This window comes from Chiroxiphia lanceolata, chromosome 4, assembly GCF_009829145.1.
Source record: "Chiroxiphia lanceolata isolate bChiLan1 chromosome 4, bChiLan1.pri, whole genome shotgun sequence".
Classification (NCBI taxonomy): Eukaryota; Metazoa; Chordata; class Aves; order Passeriformes; family Pipridae; genus Chiroxiphia; species Chiroxiphia lanceolata.
In genome coordinates this window covers 72,025,380-72,043,792 of record NC_045640.1, presented here as the reverse complement: position 1 = coordinate 72,043,792, position 18,413 = coordinate 72,025,380, and the positions used below count along the sequence as shown (strand labels likewise).

At 38.0% G+C, this 18,413-nt stretch overlaps 1 protein-coding gene across 14 annotated transcripts in view; it reads left to right on the top strand.

Moving 5' to 3' along the window:
- LOC116785433 (bifunctional heparan sulfate N-deacetylase/N-sulfotransferase 3) overlaps positions 1-18,413 on the top strand; it is a 214,030-nt gene that overhangs the window by 181,934 nt on the left and 13,683 nt on the right. For all 14 annotated transcript variants that reach the window (XR_004356537.1, XR_004356536.1, XR_004356540.1 and 11 more), the window contains 6 exons: positions 4,375-4,462; positions 4,992-5,146; positions 7,370-7,555; positions 9,728-9,856; positions 16,304-16,486; positions 17,919-18,015. Coding sequence is in view for 9 of the 14 variants with exons in the window: in XM_032684910.1 (XP_032540801.1) it covers positions 4,375-4,462; positions 4,992-5,146; positions 7,370-7,555; positions 9,728-9,856; positions 16,304-16,486; positions 17,919-18,015 (838 nt within the window). In the remaining 5 variants the exon portion in view is untranslated. The remainder of the gene's footprint in view (positions 1-4,374; positions 4,463-4,991; positions 5,147-7,369; positions 7,556-9,727; positions 9,857-16,303; positions 16,487-17,918; positions 18,016-18,413) is intronic.

The following is an 18,413-nucleotide window of genomic DNA, read 5'->3' as shown; positions in this document are numbered from 1 at the left end:
TGTGTTCTGATAAAAACTTTTGATTGAAATCATTTGAGCAGCGTTTTCCAAAGTGGCTACTTATATTTTTTGGATCCTTTAGTGGACCTCAAATTCAGCTACCTAGTTATAGCATCTGAGCACATAAAATGAAGTTGTGGCTCCTGAATTTTTTTTCTTATATTGGACACTGAAAAATTTAAGGTGCACATAACTGGCTCCAGCCTGATACCTTATTAACCCTTTGAGGGGAAACTGGGTTGCCTGTTCTCTGCCAGCAGAACACTTTTTTTCTCTTGCCCTCTCTGTAGTGTCAGCTCTGTTAGGAGAGCACACAAAGGCATTTTAAGCTTTCTTCTCCTTTTGTCTGAAGGATATTCAAAATATTTTTTTTCAGATACACCCAGGACACCCAAAGCAATTATTCTTTCTCCTGTGTAGGTTAAATGTTTATGATAATGGGTGTCAAAGTGCTATTCTTGAAAATCCAGAAAGAGTAGATGTTGAATTTTAATGATGTTCCAAAATACATAATTTATCATGAGGGAAACATTTTTCACAGAAGCAAAGTAATCTGTCCAATAAAATAATGATTCCCAGACATTTGGGAGGGACCTTCATTGAGACTGTCTCCTGTTTCCTCTTGTCAGAGGGTGGAAAGGCAAAGTGATGTCACAGAAAGTGCACAGTAAAAGGGCATCACACCAGTTACAGCTCATTAAACCTCTCTACTAAGAACTCCATTCAGAAGCTAAAAAAATGGCTTTAGTTCTGTTTCTTTCCTCTCTTGCAGGGGTTGGAGTAAAGAGGAAATATGGTATGGAAATTAAAGTTACTTTTGCATAGGAGCTCCTATAAAGGGGCTTGGTGTGCTTAACTCGTGTGCTTTCACACTGCACTTTCTATTAGGTTGTCCTTCCTTTGCAGAAGGTTCTTGCCTTTATCAAAGAACCAACATGGCATTAGAAGTTTTTCTCAAAGCAAAGTAATTCCTAGTTTAATGGCTCCTTTGATAGTATTGTCTGACAGAAAATAGTAAAGCAAGCGTTGAGAGATGAGATCTGCTTCCCCCCAAAAAAAAAGAGGAAGAGAAGAGCTTTTTGGAAAATTATGAAGCTGACCTTGCTTTTGTTGGTGACATGAAAGCCTGTCCTGAAGTGTAGGATGTTAATGCTGCAGCACCGTGTCTGTGTGCTTGCCAGCTGAGTTAAATCCACGTGCTTACAAGTAGAATTAACAGCGTATTCAGTTATTTCGCTTTTCGAGTGGCAAAGTTCCTTAGCAGCTTTTGAGCAGGAAAATAGTGGTAAATATGTTGGTATGACTGCACAAAGAAGTCATCGTTCCTCTTTGGAAGCAGAGTTCAACAAGGCACTCTTGATTGATTTCTTTGATCAGTCAAGACATGTGGGTCTGAGTATTTTTTGTTGATGTTGAAGAAATTACAACTGTCTGTTTACCAAAGACAAGTTAGCACTTGTAACTTCTCTGTGACAGACTCTGAAGTGAAACCATGTGAAGAGAGATCTGAGGACAGGAGGCAAGATGGTTTCCTGGCTGTGCAAGTGGGAAGCAAGTTTGACGATAGGAATTTTATCCTTGGCTTTACAGCTGATTTACTTGAACAGAAGCTTTTGACAGCCCTTGTCATCTGCCCATGCCTGTTTGGCCTGTTTGTGAGATGAGAAAATATGTTGTTTTGCTGCTGGGAAAACTTTTGTCTATTCCTTGGATTGTCAGAGGGGCTTTTTCTGTGATTTTTTTTTTCTGACTCTTGGTGAAGAAATCATATGTAATCATATAATGAATTCCCACATTTGATTTCTGGAACGAGGAATTTCCTAAACCCTAGTATGTAAGCTTAGGAAAAATTGAAAAGAAAGTACTATGTCTATGAAAGTGGTTATGCAGCCAGCAATTTATTTTCATTAGAGCACTAGCAGAAATATAGCATGGACTAAATAATTATTTATAAACATATGAAGGCTTTACTAAATAGTTTTAAAATACCATCTTTGGTACTAATGTATTTATGTAACATTTCATACAGACACTCAGAGGGTCTGTTCATAAGCAGTCATAAAATATACAGAAAATATCAGCGGCTCCCCTTCAGCATATAAAACAGCATGCAAAAAGGAAATTTTGGGCTTTTTGTCCCCCTACTTTTCTCTCTTTCTGATGGAAACTCACAGTACTAGGCCCTGCCATCTGCTACTGTATATTCTTCATGAGTTTTAACATTTTGTTTTTAGAACCTGAAAGATGAGTAAAATGTCAAGTCGCCCAGAAAATAATCACAGGCACGACAACTCAAATGTTGGTTCAGCCTGTCTGTGCAAAACGTGGTTCACAGCAGGTCTGGGCCCTCCCTCTTGGCAGATGGAGCAGGTACCCCCTTGGTATTAGCTGGTATTTCCCAGCATAAGGTGAGAAGTTGGGAACTGCACTGGCAAAACTAACTCCCAGAGAAAGGAGTAAACTCTCTGTTGCATTCTTATAAAAATGTCATGGGCTTCCTGCTACCTGTTTGAAAGCCTGGATCTCCTCCTTTTTCCAGTTCTGGTTTCACATCCTGCTGGGACCAGAGTGGAGCAGACGAGCTGGGAAGGTGTTAGAAAGGTGCAGGATAAGATCTTCAGCTGGAGAAATGCTCACAGCCCTTAATAGGGAGGAAAAGAACACAGCCCGTTCTTGCCCCCTGGCTGTCAGATTGTGTGTGTGGCCATATCCTTTGCCTCCTACCTTCTTAACCGTGCAAAGATACAATCATTTCATTGAATCGGTTCCCAGCAGCTCGAGGATGGTTTCCATAAGAAATCCTGTGCACATTTGCTACCTTTCATTACAGTCAGAAGCCTCCTCGGAGATCTTTGCACTCTCAGCCTCTGCAAAAGCCCTTGTTACAGCATTGCAAGATTTTGCTCTTAATATTCCACTTCATAAGTCTGGAGCTTGTTTTCAATTACTTCCATTCAGTGCTTCATTTTAGTCATTCCCTTAGAAAGTCCCTTGTTCACAGGACATTTTCAGGCTTTGCAGTGAAAGAAGATGCTCTTTACCAGGTGAGTGCTGGAAAAGACCTGAAGAAGAGCTCACGTGCCCTGGTAAGGTGGATGTTGCATCCATCTGCAAAATGGGCCATATTTTAAGGGATTGTAACTTGACTGTACTATGCCTAAGACCTAAACTGGACTTGACTTCTGTGCTAACATTTTGTTGTCTTTGGCATACCAGTTAAAAAAACAATTGTAGACAAATTGCTTACATAATGGAAAGGTCCAGAGAAAGTGTAATTAAAATTACTGGCTTATATTTTTCAAGGTACCAAGTTGTCATTGAATTTCAAGAGTAGGGAACCCTCTAGACCTATAAACCTTTGAAAATCTCCAGTCATTTTAATCTTTTCTTGTGCTTTTAAATGTGGTCTTCCATAACACACTTAGTTACTCATCTCTGACAATAGTAATGCTTTTAACTGCTTTGTTAAAATCATTGTGCTATAATATTTACTGACCTTGAAAACTCTTTGATGACCTTTGCTCTTCTGTTTCGTTCTTGCTTTGCAAAGTTTGGAAGGCTGGGTTTCCATGTTACACCTGGAAAACTGAAAGAGAGACCAGCAGGATGTAAGAGTTTGGGAGATAACTCCTGAAATACTGTGTAAATCTTGGGAGTAACAAATCAAGAAGAGCATGCTGAAATTAGAGAGTGAGGCTGTAGCTGATGAATAATGCTTTCCCTTTTCTTCCTACATGCTGTTTTCTTGTTTGTACTAATTTAGTGCAAGTACAGGAATGCTGGCAGCCAGTATTGTCACTGTCTGAGAAATGAGTCAGACTTTGGAGGAATCTAAGATCAAGTTGTCTGATGTGGAATAGGCTTCCTCTAACTTCTTTCTGTCTTTCTAGATTTATTTTCTTTTGCATTTCTCCTGATTTTGAAACATGACTGAAATGCTGTGTATGTACTTGAGCTGACCTATAGAAACATAGTCCTAATAGTTGCTGTTCACCCTATGAATGGAGCAGTGGTAAGGGCACAAGAGACCTGAAATTCATTCCTGGCTGTGTCCCAGGTTTCCTGAATGATCAGTGGAAGGTCTTTTCTCTGTGTATCCCTTTATTTTTCTATCCCATGACTCAAGGAGTAAACCAGTATTTAATTGCTAGTCATCTTCATGAGGAAAAGTATGGAGTTTGCATGCTCTCTTTAATCTTTAAATGATAATAAAATATCTGTTACTGCTTTGTCATATATAAAGAGCTGTTTTTAAATAGCAAAACCGATTAAACAGACATATACCTGTAAAATACTTAGATTGTTATATTAAATTTCTATGCTCAGGTTGTGTTTTCTACAGGTATGTTCATATGGTGATTTGCTTTTTTTCAGGCCCTGCTTGACACTCAGAATCTTTTGAGAGCCCAGATTACAAATTTTACTTTCAACCTGGGATTTTCAGGGAAGTTTTATCACACGGGTAAGAATAAAATACTAAAATCCCTTTCATTTTGATGGTGTTCTTTTTAGTCTGAGGACAGTAGAAAGGATAGAGACTAAAGGTGTTAGTAAGCTGTGATTTCCACATTAGGTGCTAATGTGGAGCAGATTCAATTCCTCCTCCCCTTTTTTAAAATTTAGTTCCTTTCAGCCCCTTGTTGACTGGTGAATCCCACCAATCACATGAAATTTTCCATTGATTTCACTGAGAGATCTGTTGAGCTGCCACAGTTCGTCCTGTTGGATACTGTGGAGGTACAGCAGTATGTATTATCCATTAAAATAATTTTGTGCTTAAACCACTGTAGGAATAGGTGGAAGGTATTAAAATAGGATGTGAGCCCAGCAGAATGGTCTGACTCTCAACTCTGTCACCAGTGCCTCAGCAGGCAGTACTTTAAATGGGCCCATTTTATTATGTTCATACCATTCTTGTATTTTCGAACATGCGTAAGATTATAATAGAAGCAGAGACTTTACTTCTGAGCTATTTTTTTTTCCTTTTGCAGGGACTGAGGAGGAGGATGAAGGTGATGACCTGCTGTTGAGATCAGTGGATGAGTTCTGGTGGTTTCCCCACATGTGGAGTCACATGCAGCCCCACCTCTTCCACAACGAGTCCTCGCTGGTGGAGCAGATGATCCTCAACAAAAAATTTGCCTTAGTGAGTTATAGTTTTGCATTTTGTGTTTAATTTAGGTCCTCAGAAACCATTATTCCTACTTTGTTGGAAAATCAATCCTTGTAGAATTCGGTTTAGCCTCAGTGAATTGAGGGAAAAAGGAAGTTTTGTTAAAGTGCTTTTTGCAATCACTCTTCTGTGCTGTGAAAATTCTATTTCTCAACAGTTCGTATTCCCTTCTCAATTAAAGTTTGATTTGGCTTTCTGAAAAAAATTATAAAAAAAGTCTTTCAGAATGAAGAATTAATACGTTCCCATCTTGGAAAGTCAATATAAATAAATGATACTCTATTCCAGTATTTTTCTATAGAAAATTTTGTCCAAATAACCCGTTGTTTAGATTAGGAAAAAAAATGCAATTTTCTGAAAGAATAAATGCTCCATCAAAACATGTCAAATGACTTTATGAAACCACTGCATGTTAGGATTAGTTACACGTGCCACATTTTCAAAGGTGATTTTCTGCAGTGATACCTAATAACATCTTATGTATTCCCTTTGGATCAGCTTTATATAAACTTATTTTGTAAAGCATTGCCTTTACTAATTATTTATTCACAACAAAACTCTGGAAAAAAGGGTTTCAGTGGGAATACAAGAAAAAGTAAAACCAGGTTTTAGGTCTGAGGATACCAGAGAAACAGGCTAAAGTTGCTTTCATACAGCAAAACAAAACCAAAATGCCAAACATAATAGATGTTATTTATCTGAAGAAGTGGTCTAATGTAAAGACCTTAAAATGTCTTACATCAGAATATCCCAGCACACATAACTTATTTGCTGAATTACATCTATTTTTCCAACATCCTAATTTTACTTCTTCCTTTTCAAAATGCACTGGTTGTTCTTTAGTTGGCAGGTAAAGACCTGCCTGGTAAAGACCTTCCTGGAAAGAGCAGGGGAATTTGAAATGCCAGAACAAAAGAGAGTGCACTTATGGCCATGTGTCAGTGAGTGTGGGAGGACAGTATAGACCTGAATATCAAGCAGCTAGTGTTTGTATTTGAAAACTTTGCTTTTAAGTAAGGTACATGTTTTCTTTCAAGATTTTACCAAGTTTACTGAAAATTGTAGTTGTACTGAGTACAGGCCAGCTCAATTTTAAAGTTTCCTTTCAAGAAAGCATTTCAGTAGAGATTAGATTCAGGAAAATTTAAAAATTCTGTGCCCACATTTCCCCTTTTAATACAACTCTGTGTGCTGTTCCAAGCTCCACTGGAAATGAGTTCTTGTGGTTCTGGTGTGACCTAAGACATCCTCTGGGATTAGTCTAGAGTATGTAAGCATTAAAGGATGTTATTAGAATAATGCATATTCAACCCTGGCTTTACATAACTCCATGAATTTCCATGTTCTTCACTACTTCCAATGCTCTTAATATGCACCCGTTTTTCTTTGAGATAAGACTTAGAGTCCTTTCATATTCCTTAGTAACTAGTTTACTCAGAGGAAGAGGTCCAAGTATCAACCAGCTCCTTGCACACAAAGTATGATTACAAAAAAATGCTGAAGATGACCATATGAATACAACCAATATAAAAAACTCTAAAACAGAATTCAAAGGCAGTGCGAGGGCAGCCTTCCTAAATCATGGCAACACAATGACATCTTATGGCCTGTGAATTCTGCTAGTCAGACTGTCAAAGAAAGATCTTCTATCCCCTGTTCCTTTGAAAAGTAACCTGAAAGAAAATACATTAAATATGCAGAGAAGGTAGTAGCAGCAAGATCAGTATGTAAAAAAGATAAATGACAGAGTCTGCAAAAACGGGAAATGTGCTACAAAAGGGTTTACTACACAACATCTGCCTGTAGAATGTTACAAGTGGTTATCTTTTATCCTTTTTTAAAATGACACTGAAATCGTTAAGCTGGTTTTTGAATATGGTTTTTATGTTTTGAGTGGACTAGAGGGGACACACAGTGACTGAAATTCAGCTCCTCATCCAAGTAATTGTGAAGGGACATGCAGTGGAAATCACACTTGTGTAATAGCAACTGCCAAATGCTACCTCTTGTGTTGAACACGTGCCATTTTCTCTCTGAATTCTCTTCCATCTCCCTTCCAGATCAGCATCCTTTGATATTACTCTTATTTGCATTTCAGACCTGTTCTTGATCTCTCATAAAAAAAGGATCTGAGAACTACCAAAACATCAAACTTTTAAAGTTTTTGAAAGCAGCCATTGTTCTGTTATGTTTTAGGAACATGGTATTCCAACTGACTTGGGCTATGCAGTGGCTCCACACCATTCTGGAGTGTATCCAGTACATGTTCAGCTTTATGATGCCTGGAAAAAGGTCTGGAACATCAGAGTTACCAGCACAGAAGAATACCCACATCTGAAGCCTGCAAGGTACAGACGAGGCTTCATCCACAAAAACATCATGGTGAGTTGGATTGATGGTGTTCACGTTGTACTCTGCCATTTTATGAACAGTTTATTTTTAAGTGGAAAAGCACAGTATCCTGAAAGTTCACATTGTGAGAAGCACATATTGCTCTGCATAAGTAGCAAGATATATCTGACAGTGCCTTGTTAATTAAAATGAGTCTGTTGCTGATGATGTTACTGCTGATGAAGGTGGCATCCAGGCACCCCGCTGTCAACAGTTTACAGGCTGTTCGCTCCTCTAGTCCTACTGTTAATGCTGGTTCAGAGATCTCAAGGAAAAAATCAGCTTGGCATGGTTCAACAGAATAGGATGGGTTAGGTTTCTCTCAGGTTTTTGGGAATTACATCATTCGCAGCCCCCTTTGCCAAGGGAAGGGGTTGTACCCAACCGGCACGGAAGGCGTTGTGCTGCTGCCATCTGGTCACTGGGGCGGAGGCTATTTCGGATTCACATCCTGTCATTATTATCTCAGAAGTGTTTCTAAACAGCTTTCCAAAATACTTGGGGACATGTTCTCGAGTAACTTTCTTTTGGAGCTTGTGGGAAGAGCGGTGAACAGGCGAGCTCTGGGGTGTGTGCTGTGTTATACCTCTGGCTGCAACAAGCAGTTCTGGAGGGTCAGCTGCCTTACCACAATATTGCCCCTCAGAACAGAGTTCTGGTATTGTTCTAAAGTTGCCATGGATACCGCTTTGCTTAGCTAAATAGTAATATTTTAAAGTTTTGATCTATTTTTGGGTGAAGCAAATTAAAAATGATCTCCAGAAATCCAGGAACAAAATTGACACGGTAAAGGTCTGAGCTACAGTTTGTTCTCCTCAGAGCAATCCCTGTATGTAAAATAATGTTCATGGATGTGCTCAGGGAGCATGAAGCATTTGGGGAAGATGGATTGACTTGGAATCTCCAAAAATCTCTGTCATGAATTTTTGTAAAAACATGTCATTTGAGTCTCACATAATGAGATTTAATACAAGGACACTGTGGCCAAAATCTGCTTCCAAGAACAGTCATGTAAAACCACCTGTTTGGGGAGTCTCAAGCTTTCAGTTCTCCTGGGCAAATGCATTAATATTTTGCATCTGCAGGTTTATAGTAATGAATACATTCAGTAATAAAATCAGTGTGTAAGATTTGCCAGAGCATCTCCCAGCCAGTACAGCTTCATTCCCTGCCTCTGTGAAGCACTGTGCTCATATTTCATCAGTGCAATCCAAAGGTTTTTTAGAAACATATGGAAGTTTATAGCAAATATACAAATTCCATACATTCTCTGACAACACAGAATTTACAATCTGTGGTCACAGTATCCTTTACATCACAAAAAATGTTGAGAAATGAAATGCAAGAAATAAAGAGTGTCTACAAAACCACAGCCTATGTCAGATAAGGCACTTTGTATTTTCAAAGCTAATCTGTCATAACTGTCCCATTGTAAGAATTTTACATGAACACCCACACTCAGCTGTTAATTTTCTGTAAGGGGTAGACATAATTTAAATACTCTCCAGCAAATTATTTTCTGAAATTGATAGAAAATATTTTAAATTTCTGCTGGAAAATTTAACTGCATTTTATTAGTTCTTCCTATTCAAAAGATTTATTCTTGGAGTATTTCTTAAAATAATTTTGTTTGTACTATTTTGTATTGCAACCGGTCTTCCAAAATAGCACAGTTAAATGAGAAGGAAATCTTTCTTATGATGTGAAGATTATTGGCTAAATTCCCCACGTGTAAGTGTAGAATTATTATTGCTGCTGATGCCTGGGCCAAAATAAAAAACCAGTTTGACTTTCAGATTCCAATTTCAATTTACAACAAAGCCATCATTCAGATAAAAGTGGAACTAATTAATAACAATATAGACTGATAATATTTCAGATTATGTTTCAAAATATTTTAAAATTTTAGAACTCATTGCTGACTGCGCTTCAAATACTTGGTTGTAGGATGAGGTGTTACAGACAAAGTAAATATGATGAATTTTTGGATGTTATGATTTCAGTGTTAATAATTCAACTAGATTAATACTGACTTCTGACAAAGTTGAGATGCCAAAGCTACCCAGCAATTATCAGTTATGTGTTACTTATCTGGCATTTATTATCTCATTAAAAATGTAAACTCTTGAGTCTTTTTTTAAATTGTTTTTTTAATAAATTCAGGTGCTTCCTAGGCAAACTTGTGGCTTGTTCACCCACACCATTTTCTATAAAGAGTATCCTGGAGGTCCAAAGGAACTAGACAAAAGTATTCAAGGAGGGGAGTTGTTCTTCACAGTGGTTCTCAATCCAGTAAGTACAATGTCATTTTGAAATGTTTGAAAGAAATTAATTAAAGGAAAACACACATGTGGTCTCCTTTCTAGAGGATGGCAGGAGTCCCAGGGTATTGGTACCATAGCAGTGCTTGGGCAATTCATGGATTTTAACTGAAAGTTACTGGGCTTAGCAAATGAGATTTAGAGGAAGACATAGGAACAGCATTTTGAGTCTGGACAAAATACATTCCATATTGAGCACAGCCAAAAACTATTTTACAACAGTAGGGAAACAGCAAAATTTAATATGGGTGCTTGAGGCATAAGCCTTTCAAATTAAAAGAATTAAGAGAGCAGAGGAGAGGACAAGATAAGAGGTGAAACAATCGTGATATTTTGATATTAATCAACTTTGATTGTCCCTGCCTGACATCCTCGAACGTGAGTACAGTAATGTCTTTTTATTACAGTTAGGTCTTTGAGTCATGCATTGCTATGTAGACTGTGTGAACACCTAGTTCTGAAAATTGGGATATCCCCAATACAACACAGGCTAAAAAATAATAGTTAAATACATTATTTTCTAAATATAACTGTAAACGAATATTAGGCCAAAACCTGCCCAGGACCAATTGTTGAAATCCTTTTAGGGAGTGCCTTTGCAAAGGTGATGCATACTTTAAATATCTGCTTATAAATATTTTCTAAAGTTCTCAGCATTAGCCTGGAATGTTATAATTTTGAAGATTAGAGTTTGCATCTTTGTTGGTTTTAGGTATCGCATGTATTTATATTGTAATTTGCAAGTCAGAATTAGATTTAGGCATTAAAAGGCAAAAGATTTAGATTAGAAGGCAAAGATTTAGACATTAAAATGAAAACAAAGTAGCTTTAGGAGTCTGTCTAATTATGAAGTGGCATTTTGAACTTCATAAACTTTCCTGTATTCTCATTAAAATTGCTGGGATTTTTTAATGTGGAAACACTCAGCTTTTCAGGGGATGCAAAAACTCCCATATGAGGCATTTTCTAAATGTTATTTTTCACTGACAGAAAACTAAGAATAGGAAACACTAACCCAGGAACCATTACAATGTCAGCTAAACAATATTCTGAACAATGAGAATTTCCAGAATTGGGTGTGAAGTCAATGTAAATCTTAACAAATCCCTTCATTATGTTTAATTTGGATGACTGATCTTAAGTGAACATAGTTTTTGAGGTGTAAGTTCCCAGGCTGAGACTTCGGTGAGTACCCTGCACTGAAAGAAGTGCCCCCCAAGAGCAAAGCCCAAAATTTCTCTGTGGTTTGGCTGTGCAATGGTAGTTTTTCACAAGAGAGGCTCTGCTTCCTTGTGGTGTTCCAGATCAACAACAATCTGCAGAATAAACCACAAAACCCCACAGTATATTTTGTATTTTGTGTGTCTGTCTTCTCTTCAAGATCCTGCTGACTGCGGCGGCCCTCAGGCAAGATCATGCTATATCAGGATCTTCCACAAAATGTTTTACAGGAGAAAAAAATAGCAAGTTTCAGCAGCCCTGTATTATTAGTATACTGGCATTATTTTCCCCTACATTATCAGTTGAATAATTAACTTACAGGGAGGTTGTGTGACTCGCACTGATTTAGCCAGGGAATTTTGTAGCAAAGCCACAAGGAAAACATGCATTTTAGAAGTGTGTAGTGATGAGTGTCTCACCCAGTCAGACAGATCTGTGTCTTTGTTTTATTATCTCACATTGTTGCTATTTTTCCTAGCACTGTACTGACTTCAAAACATTTTACCAAGTGTTTTTCCAGATAGGCTTGTTAGAATCTTCAGTGACTTCAGATTGATCTCTCTCTGTCTGAGTATTCAGTGAAATTCTTGGATTAGTAAAGCAAATTTCTGTTCAGTGTCTCTTAAAATGAAATTGTACCTGTCTTCTGTGTCTTGTAACTGGTGAAGGAAGTGAGCTGTTAAATTTTGAGCTTTGTATAACAATGAGGTGGGTATGGACCCTGGCATCAACCATGTCATTTCTTCTCAGGTGTGCTAGCAAATCTCTTCATCAATACTGGCCAAGGCTCTCTCAATAACTCTGATAACCCAGTCCTAAAATACCCTTTGAACTGTGGAAGATACAGATTGGGAGCTCTGCTATCTTACAAGATGAATGTTTAAGGGGAACCAACAGTTCATGAAAAATTTCTGTAGCTTTTCTACCCCTAGGAACAACAAACATAAAAGATTACAGTAATTGCATTACATGCACTTCCATGCACTTCCTTACAAGTACTGTGTCTCTGCAGGTGGAAAGTAAAGGGAAAATGCCCTGTGGAGAGGAATTTGGTGAAAGCCTTCGAATGGTTGACAGCCCAACAATGAAAGTAATGTGTTGCCAGCTGTGTGTTCTCCACATGGGTACAGCAGTGCTGATCAAGAGGGAAGACTGTTAATGCTTTAAACCCTTTATCTGATTGATCTTAAAATAATTGTAATCTTTGTCTGCACTCAGTTCTAAGTATTATTTTCTTCTTAATTTTTACCTCTCCCCAGTTGCAGTGAGTAGAGCTGTTATTAAGCTAATTGACTTGCAGCAAGGGAGAAATTATCTCCTTTAGCACTAAAAATGAGAGGGTTTGTGTGAGCATCAGCAGAACCTACTGTATCTTAATGTGACCCTGAACAAAATGAATACCCAGGCTTTGGCACTACAGAGGTAAAAACAAAAACAAAGGCATTCAGCCTCAAATCTTCCCTTTCTGTCTGTCCTGCTTGGCACAACCTCATATTTAATTGTACTAAGTGTGAGAAGCAGGAAAGATGGCTCAGTTTGACAAGCTTGAGTGAGAAAGGCATCAGTTTCATCTGCATCCTTCCTATCTGTTCTTCAAAACCCACCCATAAAAGCCAGACAGAGTCTGGTATTTTGTGGGTGGAATAGAAAAAAAAACCACAAAAAAATCCTAAATGAACAGGCAGTATGGAAAGGCTGGGGAACAGACAGGATTAGCTGTCTCATTAGAAGTGATTCCTTGTAACAGTGTACAGGAGATGCATCGAAGTTGTGGGCAATAAGAGAACTTTGCCCTTCTGTGATCCTTAAAATAATCAAATGGAAAGCCTTGCACAAGTGGTTTATTCTATCACTGTGTCAGTCTAATGGAGCAAAACCAACTGTTACTGAGCCTCTGAATACCTGAAAGAAAATGTTCTGAGCAACTTGGAAACAATATCAGGACTGCAAACAGTGTGCACAACGCCAAATTAATTGGAATATAAGTGTTCTGAGAGTTAGACGTACTCTTGTGGCCTGTAAACATTAGCTCAGTAGCTAAAAACTCAGCAATATACTAAAGTGGTAATGCATCTGCTCCTAGTGCCTAGCTGAGCCCACATAATTAATTGTCAGTCATAATTGAACTTCATTTTGGAGTGTTGTACATAACTTCATTGAGAGGCCTCAGTGCTGCCTTCTCATGTTGTTGCACAGGTTGGAGGGTGACACAGTACCTGTGACTAAAGTACCTTGATGTCTGGTTTAATAATATGAATTTATTCAAGTTGGAATTGCCTGCAGTAAATCTATATATGGTTAAAAAAATGAAGTATACACCCAATATGTAATAAATGCTTATTTCCAGTTTTTTCTTATGCAAACTCTTCTAGTACAGATTTAAAATGCCAGAATAATTAATCTGTTTAACATCATCAGTATCCTGAAGGTCTCAGACCTCCCTCCATTCCCCTGATGGGAAAGGAGTGCAGAAATTCTGGGGAGAAGCTGGAAGGGGAAGGCAGAATGTAGGGAGGCACCTTGACTGCTCTGATTTGAAAATGGGCGAGAGCAGGAAAGGAGCTGCTGCCTAGAGCCAGATTTAGTCCCAAGCCATCACTTTAAAAGTTGTCTGCATTCCATTTCAGTTCCCTCATGAAAGATATTAAATCCTGTGGAGACTGTGCATTGAAGTGCAACCAAGATGATAGTTTGTGTATGAGGAGCAGCAAAAAAGGGTGATCCTCCTGCAATGAGAGAAAGAAAATGCTGAGATGCCCTGAAAGAAATTATTTGAGAAGAGTGCTGGAAATAATAAAATCAAATGAGCTCTTTTTATCTGAAAGGGAGGTTAAAATGCTTGTTAGAGTAAATATAAATCCATTCACAGCTGCTTCCCTTTTGAAGAAGGAATAAAGAAATATATGAAGCTCTGCTTGTATTTTACAGCATTTCCCAGAGGTGCAACAATATTGAACAAATAGTGTTATTTACTAGGTCTGGCCTTGTGAGATGCCCACAAAGGATTCCTTTTAAATCTCCTGATCGCTGGTTCTAAGAGAATGAATCTTCAGTAGTATAGTGTGCTGTTAGTTGCAGACAAAGAGTAATCACTCTCCCTAGTTAGAGCTTGTTTGAATGAATCAGGGTGTGGTATGGTAGAGCAAAACAAAGCATCATAACTCAATGTGGAAGGCAAAAAATATTCATTATGCGTTGTCTTGGTGTGAAACAGGGAGGTGGGTGGTGACACACCATCCCTCTCAGCTTCATCTGTTGCATTTTTGATGCCATATAGAAGTAAAGGAGACCTTTTCTTCAGTGTAAAGTCACGTATTAGATCGTGTATTTGGTTACTTTAAGTATGGACTTTTTTACAAGAGTCAGTCATTCAAGTTTCAAACCAGCATTTGATCGTCTCTGTTATGAATAATTAACCATAAAGTTTTTGACATACAAAAACCCCCCTGTAAAATGGGAGCTAAGGTCTCTGATGTATTTTTCCCCTTCACTGGCACAGTTTTATATGCTAGAAATTATTTATGATGATATGTCCAATCAGTTTTTCAGCCTGCATTCTGACATTCTTAAAATTACAGTGATATTCTCTTCAGGGGAAAAAAATAATACATATTTTCCCCAAACTAGCAATCTTTTGAACTGCTCTTGCTTTTTCTTTCATGGCAGTGCTGTAGCTGCTGGCAGGTGAGGAGTTGCCAGGAGGTGAATTGACATTAAAAATGTCAGAGGTCAGGGCAGGTGTAGGAAAAGAAAGAGGCTGTCAAGAAAACAAGTTAACCTTTTTTATGGAAACCTGCTGATCGTACCTTTGTTGAGAACAACGTTGTCCTGTGGCTGGTCTGTTCCTGCTTTGAGAACTGAAATAAAAAAAAAAACCTTGAAAAGGTTATACATTTGGTTACCTAAAGGGGAGGGGTTTTCAATCTCAGTCCTGTCTGCAGTAGATTCCAGTTTTTCATTCTTTTCTTCTTTTTTTTTTCTAATTGAAGGCTGGAAGTCCTTTACAAAAAATTAACTTCAGTTCCTGAACTAATTTCAGAATTATGACCATGATAAGCCTTTCTTTTTTTAAAGTGGCTTACATCAGGTCTTACTTTAAATAGAAATTGCTCATTCATGGCATTAGCAGATTTATTTATAAAACGAGTCATGTTTCTAATTTTTTAGTGGAAATCAGTCTGAAGAGTGTAGTTTATCTTGGGAGAGTTCTATTTTAAAAAGAACTTCAAAAAAGAACTCAGAGAGGTGAGGGTTGCAGATTTCAGTGTAAGAACAGACTGTTTCATCAGTGAAAAACTACCTTGGAAAATGGATCGTTGTACAAAACAGAGGTTTCAGTCTTGAGCCCATGAGAGACCATCCTTGCAGTCCCTGTGTTCCTGCTCTGCTCATCAGCACAGCTTTTAGGTGCACCCAAACACACCCTTGCTATGAGAAACCTCCATGGAAGCATTGCTTCCATTGGGAGTGTGGAAGTGCAGTTGGATCCCGGGATGGAGGGAGGAGGGTGTCTCTGAGCATCACTTTCAATGTTGGGAGAGTAAAATACCAGCAGCCTTAAAACTTGGGGATTTTTTTTTTATTTGGGAGTGTTTTATGCACAATTATTTGGATGTACTCGATCGGGTTTCAGAGGGGTTTTTTGCTTTTTCTCTGTATGATTTATCTGTCAGCCCAGTGCTTGCAGAGTGACTTTGTAGAAGAGATGAGTTATTTATCCTGTAGAATTTACAGCTGGAGCAAAGAGATTTAAATCACAGCAACAGAGGTCAGCTACCTCTTGGTCTCTGCCTTCTTTACTCTTCCATGGAAACAGAAATCACATTTTTAACATTGCATATGTATTCCACTTTAGTTAAACTTGCAAGCATTGTTTTTGCTCTATCCTCCATTAAGTAAATTTACATAAAGATTATGTCAGTATTGCCCAGCCCCAGGGTAGGATTGCACACCCTGGTGCTCACAGAGCTCATGGGACTTGTTCCAGCGTTTTCCTCAGTGATTGCATGGAGTTGACTTGAGAAGGAGGATGTAATTCAATGAAGAGCGAGGGGAGTAAGGTCTGTGTGAATGTGATCCAAGTCCTGCAGCAATAAATAAGAGCTAAAGGCAAATGAGATTTATATTATCTGGGGTTGCACTGCCATCTAGTGATCCAGAGACTCAAGGTGTGCTGTCTTTATTTTGTCTCCTGCAGATCAGCATCTTCATGACACACTTGTCTAACTACGGAAACGACCGCCTGGGCTTGTACACCTTTGTCAATCTGGCCAACTTTGTTCATACCTGGACAAACCTCAAACTGCAAACCCTTCCTCCAGTTCAGCTGGCTCACAAGTACTTTGAACTATTCCCTGAGCAAAAAGACCCTCTCTGGCAGGTGGGCAGGTTTGCTGATTCGGAGATCAGAAAAAAATTGTCTCGATGGTGTTTCTTGTGAAATTCTTTGTTTCGGTTTCTCGTAGAGAAAAGCATTCATATTATTTAGATTTACCAGTTGGTTCCTTAAAACAGCTTATTGAAGCTTCAGTGTGTGATTGTGTTACCTGCCCCTTGTAAAAGGCTGTGAAATGGATATGTATTAAGATGTATAATTAAAATTATCCGTAATTCATTTCATTTGTGACTGTACTTTTAAAAATGTGGGGAAAGGCAGGAAAGTGCATGTTGTGTTATTTCTTTCTCTTCTCCTTTCGGGACTAACAGCAGTGAAGCATTTGACAGAGAGGTGTATATGCATATTCTAGCAGTTAAAGAAATGAACTTTTCTTCAAGTGTATAAAGAGAAAAGAGCATTAAGACCATGGATACCCTAATGCTAAACTGATTAACTGAGTAGAAATAGATTTAGATAGATTAGAAAGTTATAGAAAAGGCTGAGAACTGCCCCAGGAAGAAGTTTACCAAGAAGCTGTTGGTACCCAGGTCCTTGGGATAATGTGTAACCCACATATCATCTTCTTGAGGTGACTTGATAGAAATACTCTGAGGAGCAAACGTCATTAAATCAAACATTAAAATGTATTTCAGCTTGCTTACTCAAATGTTTTCCAGCCTTGGATATTAAATTGCCGACTTAGGATCTGAGATTGCAAATTTGTACCTAAATATGCATCTTGAAATTCATGCTGTTATTGAATAAAACATTGAACTGGGGGGGGGGGGGGGGGGAAATGTCAGGAATTTTGCATTATACTAAGATAAAATGAATTTAAAAATGGAAATTAGCCTGTAGCCAAATTACTTGAAAAATTATAATTACTTAGAAAAGACATTTGTAAGTAACAGTGACTAAGGCATACTGAATATGGTGTATTTGGTCTATAATGCACATTAATCTGAGTACAGTTACATATTTTTAAGCCTGGAAAGGGTACATGAAGATAATTCCCTTCACCTCAGGGTAGTACTGCCAAACAACAGTGTCAAAAACTGTTTGCAAGTAGGATTTCCAAAACAAACTTAAACTGATTCAGTTGTAAAGCAGCAAATGAAAAAAACAAGATTAATTTTACGTACTTATTTGAACTGGAAGATCAGAATATGTATGTGTATGGAAAGCCTTAAATCATAATTAATTTACCCTTTTAGTTTAAAAACTGCAGCATGTGTAGTGTGGTAGCTGTTCTAGTAATGTAGAATTAAAAATCAGTGATTAGATAACTCATCAACGATTTAAAGTCTTTCTAACTTGTGTATCATCGATATATTTGTACATGGGTGAAAAATTGGTAGTTTATACATGAAGATAATTTAAGAACCTTCTCAGGTGTGATGACCAGTGAAATTCTGAGTTTTCTTCTCTGTTTCAGAATCCCTGCGATGACAAACGGCACAGAGATATCTGGTCTAAGGAAAAAACCTGTGATCGGTTGCCAAAATTCTTGGTTGTAGGACCCCAGAAAACTGGTGAGATTTTATGGCATTTCAGCAAGATAGGCTGTGTGTCAGTTGAAATAATTTTACTCAGCCTGCTGTGTAGAGATCTTGATCATCTAACAGTATTTTTTAATTTTCTGATATCATCCAAGGGTACTTTAATAACGGGAGTTACAACAACAGAGAGTAAACATAAATGAAAGGCAGGGTTCAGGTGTGTGTCAGATTTTTGGGGCTTTCTGTCAAAATGAGTAACAGTTTGATAAATGATCAGTAAGACAGACAAACTCCTGTCAAAGTGGAAAGAGGAGATGACAGGACAGACATTTTTCGAAGGGTTGGATTCTGAATTGCAAGTACTTATCTGTCCTGCAAGTGTCTTGTTTATAAAAACCTGTTATTTCTTGGCATTTATTTCAAGTCAGGAA